Here is a 12,119-nt window from a genome sequence, read left to right on the forward strand (position 1 = left end):
ATTTATATTGTGATTGACAAGTTTTAAATGTTCTCGTGGGCTTTTCTGACTTACCTGTTGTTTGTCGTCAAATTTGTTTTGGAAGTACCTATTTCTAAAACCAGGGTCTGAATTAGTATCTGTTCGTAATGTAAACGTTTGTGGAGCTGTTTCATCTCTTTGGTCGTTTGGAACAGTGGTTTCTGGCAAATGTTCGTTTCCCGTATTGTGGCTCCCAGTCACCTCAGTCACTGTGATAGCCGCCACTTCCGAGTCGGTAATAACGTCGGTATGTTTGGTCGTGTCAGTAGTATTAGAAGTATTTATAATGTCATTAGTTTTGTTTGTATTATTGACGGTCTCTTCAAATGTGCTATTAGTATTAAATTTTAGGGTGCCACGTCTTTTCCGGCGTAACGAATTTTTGTAATGTCCCGATGATTTAGGTTTTATTAATTCTAGTAGGTTTATAGTAGTTTTATTCCCGGTATCATCTGCAGTGGTGTTGTCTGGGGTCGTTATATTTGGATAGGTGACTTGTGTTTCTCTTTCCTAAAAAAATCAAGAAATTATGAGTTATCGGTTCAAATAATTAAATCATTTTGTGCACCATCTTTATATAATTATACTTACAAATACTACGTGATGTTGATGATTTGGTGTAGGGTGTAAACCAATAAATTACATTATTTCTACATAAGTGTAACGGGCATAAGTGAGGACATAATAAAACAAACATTTTCTTGTATAAAATATATGTATATTAGATATATTTACATTTTACGTAAAATAATGTACATTGCAGGTTTTAATTAATTAAAAAAAAAGTACCTGCACAAATTTTGCAAGTGGCAGAGATGGGCAAAATATACTGAGAAAGTATTACTTTTAAAATATTTTTAATACACATTTCAAATAAAAGCTGTCATTTGAGAGATGTATTTTTTTCTGCCCACCTCTATCTATGTTCAGTGACTTTGCAGATCAAAATATTAAATGCAAAAAATGGCAGCAACGTATATTTATACATGTTTATTATCTAAGATGAATCGACAAAGCAATGGTTGTGAATGGTTTCTACAATACAAATGAAACTTAAAACTACTTTATAAATAAATGATACATAATGAATAGAGTTTTCCAATAAACCTTTACAATAATAATCTTCTATTTATCTTTATGGTAAAAATTGCATTTATTGAATAAAAATGCAAACAATGGCAGTTTTTTTTAAGACTTCGTCTCAATTACATATTTATCGAAAAACATTATGTAATGGTGAACCAATGAGTACAATGAATGATTATCAAAAAATGACACATGTGAATGAAGTTTAAATAAGAAATAAAGAGGTAGAAAGGGCACAACATAAGAGAATACGGGTGCGGAAAAATGCGAAAAAGTAGAAAGTGAACCTTATAATGATGATTGTTGTGAAAAGGTTTTGTGCACCGGAAAGACATAATAATAAAACGTAGACAGGCCGCAAATATTATGTTTTAAACTATTGTATTTGAATATCCAAAGAGAAGTAAAATTAATGTTAAAGTGAATTAATAATATAACAGAGTTTAAACTAACCAAATAGGAAAATAACATTTCAAACAAAGGTACGGCATGTCTTTCATTATAATATTATTATTGTTTGGTAGATTGAGCGATTTTTTTGTGTGTGTTAGAAGAAAGGTGAAGTGCAGTGATATGAATGAAGTGGTGAAGAAGCAGCATTTCTACTTGAATAAATTTAGATTCTCAGCTTCATCCTCAACTACTTGCTGTAAAGAAAGAAAGCTTGTACAATGTGGCATGACATATGAAAAAATTGAGAAACATGCAGAGATAATGTGAACTTTAGACTACAAAAATAGTACGGCCCGGTATATCAGTCTGTCCGTATCTTCGCAATGTGCGACATTTCTCGCGAAAATTGAATTGGTAAGCTGCAGAATAGTTCTCTCTTTAGACACCGAGGCGCTAGCAGAAACAAATGTCAAATTTGACGTTTACGTACTCAAATGTCATCGAAATATATGCAAATTGGATAAGTTTATCAGTATATACTGTTACATGGGGGGATGTTGATGTTTTTAATTGATAATCAATCTAAAATATACAAATAATCTGGTAAGGTTTTATGTGAGGAATTTTTCATGAATAGTGCATTGACCACAGCAAGACAAATATTATTTAACATTAGTATATTGGCGTATGTTAGAAGAATAGATATACCACTTACGCAGCATAGAGAATCAAATACTTTCCTCTAATAAAATCATAGACAATACGTGTAATATTGCTGATATCTAGGCTTCCGACCTATGTACGGTAATGTTCCAAGCCGTGCTAAGCTCAACATTCCAACCAAGCCAAGCTTATAATCCTGATATACCGGGCCTAAGTGAAATATGGAGGGTGCTGTAAAAACTTTAGTGTTTATTTAAAAACTACGGTGATAATTTATTAAAAAAAACTAAAATGCTTGGGATAGAAAATCGAGACTAAACAAATTTATGGCATGAAAGAGAAAGATTCTTTGGGATAATAAATTATTTTTGTGGGTTTTACGGAATTTTTAGAATTAGTGATGAAGAGAAAAGAGTATGATGAGAAGTAGATGGCGGAATTGGGAGAAAGAAATAGATTTTCTTGTATAAAATGAAGATTTACAAACTAAATGACTTTTTAACCTATGATGAAATTCATAATACATTATATTAATTATTGTCAACTGGAAGATATTGATTCCAATACAATTTTTAATATAACTGTGCAAATTGTTTTTAAATGCTGTTGAGTGGTAGAATTGAAATGTTTAGCAAAACTTCGATGACAAAGTCAACAATTTTCAAAAGATTTAGAACATATTTGAATATATCTTTTGGAAACTGCTATTAAATGCAAACCAATTAAAAAGTGGCGCAAAACATTGAATGATAAACGTAAATGAAAGTTTCTGAATAATCCTTGGTAATTTTAAGAAGTACTGATAATAAGATATAGCTACAGGTAAAAATGGATAATTCCTTTGAACTGACATACGAAGTACACTGTTTCTAATTAAATACGAGCCTTACGAAGAGTAAGGAGGAAGCCCTATTTCTTGCCATGACTGAAGGGATTCTGGCCAAAGTTACTCACGTAGGGGTTGGATGGTATATTTTGTTGGCCTCCGTAATCCGCCCACTTGGTGAAGTCCATGGAAGGCATTATTCCACTTCTGCAGGGTACTCTTGGATTGCTAAATAAACAGTCAAGTAATGTTATACAAAAGTTCTCCTTCTGCTGGTACTCTCGGATTTCAATAAATCTTAGTTGTAAGTTTTTAGTTAGATGTCTATTTATTAAATAAATAAAGTCATAAAGCGCCCTTGAGATGATTTTCACACAAAAACAGAGCTTTCAAAAAAAAAATCAAATCATAAGTATTACTGGTTAATATAAACCCCGTATTAAAAAAATAGTAAAAAAAGAGTTTGCGAAATCCTGTTTTGGAAGGTAAAAATAAACAATTATGAAATACCTACCTCAAACAAAACATTACGATGCCTAAAGTGAAAGCCAAGATATTAACAAAACATGGTTTTTGGTGCGAGCAAACTGTATAAGTTAGCAACGACATTAATCTCTAAAAATGACGAAGTTATGAGTTTTCAAAGTGAACATTGGTAAAAAGTATGCAATAGTGTCCCGTGAAGTCACACGCAGGACAGTTCATTATTGATAATTCACATGGTAGTGCTGCAGTACCGCCGCGCAAGTCACATGCTTTTCGGCCGGCCGCAAAAATCTACATTTTGACAACTAATATCTGACAATTCGGAATTTTCCAAAAATTCTTTCTTCTGCATCATCTCACTTTATACATCACATTTGTAAAAAAAAACACGAAATTCGTTGTAGGAGACAACCTCAAAGTAATAACTTACATTTCATGATCCGGCAGCACCATAGGATACACCTGAACAGTGTCGATGATGTCAGTGTTATCACAGATGACTCTGGAGAGGCGAGCCTTCTTCAGCTCGGCGAGCTGCTCGGGGGTGAAAGATGAAGGTTGATTGGGGAGTTCGTACCTGGTCAGGAAAATACGTGATAAAAATAATTTATTTGAAAAGGTTAACTACGCAGGTTTAAAAACTAACATGTTTGGTTTGGTGAGCAAGAAACTATTTTGAGATTATGTAGGTCTCAAAGACTGCCAGGTGGTACTTTTTACACCGATAATCTTCACTAAAAGAATTTCCTAGGATAAGCCCCCTATAGGCAGACCAACAAATGGGTGTTCTGAATACGTGGAAGAGGATTGAATCAAGGTGGAAGAGTCTTAGAACTGGACGTGAATTACTAGGGACTGATAATATTTATGGAAGTAGCTAAATTTCACCTTGGTGAAAGTTATTTAGTATTTTTACTTAGAAAGCAGTAAATGTTATTAGGATTGACGAAAAAATCCAGGATTCAATTTGAAGGAGTCAAAAGTCTAAGCATTTGACGTCACCAAAAAGTTTTTATTTCGCGAAAGATTATTTCAATGGTGACCTTTTGGGTCTTGTAAGTATTCTCTCTTGTTGTTTAGAATCTAGATGTCTCTGAAGGCGCCATTACAATCGTGCTAGGAATTATTACAGTGTCAATGCAACAGCGAAAACTAACTTTTAAAACAATATATGTTGAAGTATTTAAAATGTAATAATTTCAGAACCTACCCACATTATTTTTTCCCCAACTTTCTCGGGGACAAAATATACAAGTACGCTTGTCATACGTTTAAATTAACTTACCAGAAACGATCTCCTCGTCTTGAATAGGAGAACTGCGTAGCAATGACGCAGGCGAATGTGGGCCCGAGCATGGAGCCTGGCAGTGGCCTCTCTGAGACTCCGCCCGACCAGAGGTCCACGTCGCTGGGGTGCTCGAAGATGGACTCGTATCTCTGGATGGTCTCATTGGGCATGGATCCGAACAATTCCTGGAAGGAGTTGGCACCGGGGAGGCCGCAGAACTTGCGGAACTCCATGTAGCCGGGCAGGCCAAACTCGCGGCCGCGCTGCATGTTGAAAGATACTAGATCCATACCGAATCTAATAAGGCAAAAAAATTACGTCAATTCATTATATTAATTTTAGGGTATCTACTACCTACATATTAATTTTTACTTTTAGAAAGGTTTGGGTACATACAATGGTGACAGAAATCATTAATAAACGAAATCTCTTTAAAAAAGTTGAACAGCGATTATAAATCTTAATCGTGTTTAGACTGATTAGTTAGTTTTATTTGTTTATCAACATTTCTTAAATATACTAAAAACTTTCTGGGTGAAGGTCGGCAGACCAAATCTTCGTTGGTTTCATTCACGTACCCACTAACGGTAGATATAGGTAGATAGTATTTTTTACTCTATTAATCGACCCTACGAGTATAACAAAACATTTGGGTTCGTGTTTCTTATGTCTTCATTTAGCGATAAAAAGTAGTTCACTTGAGTGTTCTGTGACACTCTACAGACTGCACAGAGGCAAACTGTTTTTTTAAGATTACCTACGGCTGGAAATAGTGAGATGCATAGTGTCACGCGCTGCGTACGAGGCCCTTTGGTCCAGGGTATCGATTCTCCAATCTAGTCGGCTCGCAATCGCCGTTGAAAGTACATACATTGGTTTTTTTTATTTTATTTTTTTTTTATTCTAGATATAAGAAAATTACATTTTCACTTATTTAACTAGAAATAACATATATATTACACATAAATATATTACACACCGATATTATTCACTTTCATTGTTTTGTTGATTGAGCATAAAACTTAACAATTTTTTTTTAAATGTACCTACCTATACTTTTGTTCATGTTTAATTTCGTCTGGGAGGCAATTATATATGTTACTTCCCTCGAAACCAATGGATTGCTTGCCATAATGAGTATATATGGTGTTTAAATGTATTTTATCGTGTTGCCGTGTAAAGTGTGTGTGTACTTGGGACGTTTTAATGAGTTCTGTATTTGTATGTATGAGTTTATTATTTATTTTGTAAATAAGGAGACATGTATTATATTCATATAATTTTTTTAATTTTAATAGTTTTGTTTCAATATATAATTTTTTTGTTGATGTTCTAGGTTTGAAGTGAAATAGCTTTTTGATTACTTTGTTTTGTGTTACCTGTTGTTCGTTTATATATGTTTCAGATGTATTTCCCCAGATTTCAACCAAGTAGTTTAAATGTGAGTGTACGAGGCTATAATATAGACCTTTTTTAATTTTATTTGGTAACAGATATGATATCCGGCTGAATACGCTAATTAAGGGGGTGATTTTATCTTTAATATCTTGAATATGCTGTTTAAAAGTTAGGTGTTTATTAATGCACAGCCATTATAAGATATTTCTCCTGTATCAGGATTTGCAGGTTGTTATTTTCAATTTTTAAGGGTACATGAGGAGGAATTATTTTACGAGTTGAGCTTAAAATCATGTATCCTGTTTTTTTTTACATTCATTGTTAATATATTTGATTGGAGCCAACTGTTAATTTTGTCTAAGTCACTCTGTGCATTTTCTAGTAAGATGTTTAAATCTTTACCCCAGTAGAAAATTGCAGTATCATCTGCATATAAAAAAATATCACCGTTTAAATCTAATTGGGAGATATCATTTATATACATTTGGAACAGAAGTGGTCCTAGTATGGATCCTTGCGGAACTCCGTAGTTTATTGGTAGGTGGTTGCTATTTTGATTATTGATGCTAACGAATTGCTTTCTGTTGCTAAGATATGATTTGAATAGATTAAGAGCAGGACCAACTACACCAATTTTCTCGAGTTTCTTGAGAAGTATGTCATGGCTTACTGTATCGAAGGCTTTTTGAAGTTCAATTAGTATGGATAAAATATAATTTCCACCATAAATGCTGCTTCTAAGTTTACTGATTAAGTCATTTATTGCCGCAAGTGTGTTTGATTTTTTCCTAAAGCCATATTGTTTTTTATATATTATAAGAACGATTTTTTTTTTGATAGAAAGTTGTTTAATCTCTCGTAGATTACACGTTAAAAGGTTAACGTTCTTATTCTTGAGTTTTGTCTAAGGTACATACTTAAATACGCCAAACGTCAAAATTCATTCCACTCGAACAACGAGTGGGTTGAACTACTCGTTGTTCGAGTGAAATGACTTCGTCGAGAATCGGGGCCCAGGGACTTATGACGTTTGGCATACGTACGTGTGTATCTTCGACGAGACTCAAGAATAAGAATTTCGACCAATTTATGTAATTTTGACGGCAATTACGAGCGGCCTGGATGGGAGAATCGATACCCAGCTCGTCAGCGCTACGTCGTCGGTCGACTGGCGGTAGGCGTGTCACTAGCTTAGAGTCGTGCTTGGTAGGCTCGTAGTCCATAGTTACAGTATTCCATGAAAGCACGACTAATATTTTTTGATCTTATAGTTTATGGTGCATGGTCAAAGACAATAATAGTTATTTTTTATCGCAGACAATCGAAATTTCCTTGAAATTCTTTTATAATATGAACAGATATTATAAAAAACGTACTAGGTACTTGTTTTTGTATGCATTTCTTTCCACATTACTAGGTCAGGTGTCTTACAATGTCCTTGTCACCGGCCAAAACAACGAAGTTTCAGAACAAGTTCCAGAGTCCGAGGTAACGAATGCAACGAGATCAACAAGGACGTTGCATAATAAATAATAACCCAGAAAATAACCTGTATCCAGCCGACCATGAATGGGCGAGGACTTGCAGGAATGGCATTGAACGTCCAATCGAATAATGTATAAATGTTTACCTGACGAAACAATGCAGAATTATAATAATGAAATGGACTTAATAAATCGCTAATACAACAATGCTACAGCTGCTAAAGGAGAAAAGATCGACCTTATTCGTATATTTTATCTCGTTTATTTTAATAGTGTTTCTTAAAACCTGCAACAATCTGTAAACAACATATTAATAATCTTTTTAGGTAGGTACTACCGCTTACCATGAGACAATTTTTTTAACATTAACTCCATACAGGATGCCCTGAGGAAAAAAATACCCTCAGGGCCAGGAGAGGAAGTTCCGAGAAGGAAAAAGGTATGTGGGGTGGGTAAGAATCTAGGGGTAAATTTGTCCAGAAGTGACATACGTATGAATCCATCCCTATACGGGCCTTACTAATAAACGTGTTTTAATTTTTTACTGATGAATTTTAACTGATAAACAACCATTAATGTAGGGTAATTTTTTTTCTGTCTTCAGCCTTACTAATAAGCGTGTTTTAAATTTTAAACGACTGATAAGCAAATATCAATGTAGGGAAAATGGTTATTTATAAGTGGTATAAAATTTAAAATACGTTTATTAATAAGGAATATTTGTTTAAAAGTACATGCATTTATTTATTTATAAATTATCTCTTAGGACGGTACAATATACAAAAACATAATTTTGCAAAAAAACACACAGCTTAGGGGTTTAGTAATTATTTTTTCAAATGCGAAATGATTAGTAATTAGTAGATAGGTATTTAACTTAAACGGGAAAATTAGGAACATACTTTTTTGGACGTAAAGTCTACACTGTTTACTCAACTACTAATATCTACATCATCATATGTACTACTAAGGTTAGTTTATTTATTGGTTGCAATTTGTTCCAACTAGCTTAAAATTTACACTTATTTTAACAAACTGAAAAAATATTAAACATTTAAAAAATATCAAACATGGATTAAAGTAATGTTTAGTAATGTCCAGCCATGCAGTCAAGACAAGGATGGTCGCTGATAAGGATTGTGATAGACCAGAGGTTCCCAACCTTTTTTTCCTCGTAGACCACTTGCCAAATTTTTTTTCCGTAGACCCCCTGCCTGCCGAATATTGAATTTTCCTGAGGCAGGGCACCCTTGTGAGGTATTACACCAAAAAAAATGAAGCAGGATAAGCAACGGGAATTTCTTTCTGTAGCAAGCCCTACAGAACTGCCCCTTAAGTTATTTGTCTAATTCCGGTCAGTTCTTCTTGTCACATGATATCCGATTCTTCAATGTTGCATTTCCATAGTCAAAATGTCCTCAAACTTATAACGTAGACTCTATTTATATACTTCAATTAACAACTTTACGAAATATAAAAATACAATTATCAAATAAGTAATTTCTCAGTCTATTATATTTGTGTTAGGTCTAATGTAAATACACGTAACCAATATACCAATATAATTTCTCAGTCTATTATATTTGTGTTAGGTCTAATGTAAATACACGTAAACGATAACAACAATTCAAATACAAAATAAAATATAAGAATCATTAATTTTATATAAACCCCTTTGTAACTACGTCCTCCAACTAAATGCATTTATATTACACATATATCTACAATATTGTAGTACCTGTACCTACTCTTTCTATTATCTATCTATTGAATCCATAGTTTATAATGTATACAACTTTGTAATTTGTATTTTGATTTTGATTTAGTCATGCATGTAAATATTCTTTAAGTATCTGAATACGTCTGTCTCGACACAGGTGTACCCTAGTGAGACAGATGTCGATAAATACAAGTAAAAAACTTTATATTTATAGATAAATAAAATAAAAAAAATGTGTCATTTACGGAACTCCTAAATGTTGACTTGAGGTAAATGGGGGTTCACTCGTATGTACCCCCATTTGAATCTCGTGGACCCTCAATTTTTTTCCCCGCTGACATAGACCCCCAGCATGCCGATATCGACCCCTGGGGGTCCATATAGACCACTTTGGGAACCTCTGTGATAGACAATGCAAAATTTGGATAAACTATGTATTTGGTTAATAGTTTACCTCGCTCCAGGCTTCTTGAAGAGATGATTGGTGACCTCCTGAGTAATGGAGTCATCCATGGCCTGAGCCACTTGGTTCATGAGACCCATCAGGTACTCGTCGAAGATACCGGCGCGGTACAGATCGAAGGGACGACGAATCAGATCAGACAGGCGCTTGGAAGCTGAAACAATTATTATTTTTATATTAAAAGGGCATATTCATATTAACAGAGGAAATCAAAACTATACAATACAGAATACGTATGTATATGAAACTGCTTGTAATCCTACTAATTATATAATACGTATATATATTTCTAAATTATTTTAAAACATAAATTTTACTCGTGTGGGAACTTGTTTATTTAAATATTTTGAATAGATATATTTTAATACCATATTTTTATTTTCTTTATTCGGTAGGTACCTACCTATTATCTTATTCACTTTATTTTATTTTATATATTATTTTTAGTCTTGTTATTTTTCTCTTTTAATTTAATAGTTGTACCTATAATGTATATATCTGATATGATAAAAAAATGTAAAATATATTATGGTTTATAATTAAGTACCTAAGTAGGTGTTTACGTACCTACTTACAAAAATTTAAGAGGAAATTTTGGTTTTAATTTTAAATAAAAAAAATTAAAAACACACATTTTTGGAAACGAAGGTTCAGAGAACTACTGGTTTTAATTATTCCCTAGACCGGAAAAATCCCATTTGAATTCTATGTATAAACAAATGAATTTCGCAGAGATTTAAATTTGTGACTTGAGCCTACACGGATAAAAATGAGTGTTGCTGATTTATTAAAAATATCTTCACATTATTCGAAATACAGTTAAAATAGGGATCGCAGGCCGTTTCCTATTAAACTGTTAGTACATTCCTAATATACCGGAACACGTCTTCATGCACCTGCACTAAGCCTTGATAATATATAATGACGAAATGGGTAAATATTATAATTTTTATGAACACGTGTTCCAACATCGCGATAATCTAACTGAAAGTCTAACAGGAAACAGTCCCGATTTTAACCGGATTACGATTAATTTAAAGAGATTCTTAAGCCCCCGCAACCAACTCTTTATGTTTGGAAGTTCCAAAAAAATAAAATTACTTTTGAAGATAATAACGTTAATTATATGAAATTCCCTCGTTAAAAAAATAGCAAAGTAAGTTCCGAAAATTATTAAAAACACGTTTTGATTCATAAGTCATTTAATATGATATGGGCATGAAAAAATACACAGTGTATCTTTAAATGCAACTAAAGCATTTGTAGAAAGATTTTCCTCTATTTCAAACTAGTCGTGTTTTATTAAATATTTTCTCCATTTTCGTTTAATTATTATCGTTTTTTTAATATTAGCTCGCTCCCTCTAACATTCGTATTTACACATCTCCCTTTCAAACCATCTTTGAACGCTTACTACGGGGCCTTAATATTTTTTATCAGTAAGTTTTCTCCGTGTAGAGCAACAGCTCACACCACTCTGCAACGAAACTTGCCAATGACGACGAGATAATTGTAATAACATGTCTACATAAAATAATGAATGGTCACTTACCAAAGATATTAGAAGAACGAGATATGCTATGTTGGCCGCCGGACCGTAGCCGGAGTACTACCTAATTAGGGTACTTTGAACGGTATCGGGACGTGTACGCACAGAAATCTGTTCTATGTATTAGTGCGGATACCTTAGCGCAAGCGAAGGTGTGCAGTAGTATTGGTGAACAAAACCGGCGACACTCGGCAAAACAATTCCACTCAGTACGAACTGCGCATAGCACATCTCGTTCTTCTAATATCTTTGTCACTTACAGATAAATTTGTGGGCCTTTGACCATCTCTCGACGGCCGTTGGCAGCAGAGAGTGACCGAATCTGAAGGCGGCGGCAGAGAAAGCGTCGATTACACTTGGGTTGACGTTCTCATCGTAACCATCCCAGTGACCCTACAGACAATACAACTCATTATAAACACAATACAATCAATCAAAATTAACACAAAACATCCAATTACAAAAGGTCTTAGAAATGCGCCGGGACTTATTTTCCTGCTTCAAGTTTTTTCACAACAGAAAGCTTAAGGCGAAACTTATTGCTAAATCACTATTTTGATTAATCTTTATATCGAATTGGTGTATATTATGAATACAAAAAAATATGTTTTATATAAATTGAAGGTTTTACTATCGTTTCACTTGAGTAGAATATAAATAAAATACTCAATAAAAAATATAAACGTAAACTACTAAAAAAAATATTTTTTCAATAGAAATGTATGAACGCATAAAGGAAACA

General features: G+C 33.5%; 1 protein-coding gene across 1 annotated transcript in view; it reads right to left on the reverse strand.

The window, feature by feature from the left end:
• Positions 1-730: 730 nt before the first annotated feature.
• The window catches only part of cysu (peroxidase homolog), a 90,302-nt gene continuing 78,913 nt past the window's right edge, over positions 731-12,119 (reverse strand). Inside the window, exons 11-15 of the mRNA XM_089639194.1 lie at positions 11,638-11,770; positions 9,820-9,982; positions 4,761-5,060; positions 3,906-4,052; positions 731-3,217 (exon numbers count right to left, since the gene is read on the reverse strand). Coding sequence (XP_089495320.1) covers positions 3,073-3,217; positions 3,906-4,052; positions 4,761-5,060; positions 9,820-9,982; positions 11,638-11,770 — 888 coding nt within the window. The 3' untranslated portion in view covers positions 731-3,072. The remainder of the gene's footprint in view (positions 3,218-3,905; positions 4,053-4,760; positions 5,061-9,819; positions 9,983-11,637; positions 11,771-12,119) is intronic.

This window comes from Hesperophylax consimilis, chromosome 14 (assembly GCF_061612785.1).
Source record: "Hesperophylax consimilis isolate HC1 chromosome 14, BYU_Hcon_1.0, whole genome shotgun sequence".
Taxonomy (NCBI): Eukaryota; Metazoa; Arthropoda; class Insecta; order Trichoptera; family Limnephilidae; genus Hesperophylax; species Hesperophylax consimilis.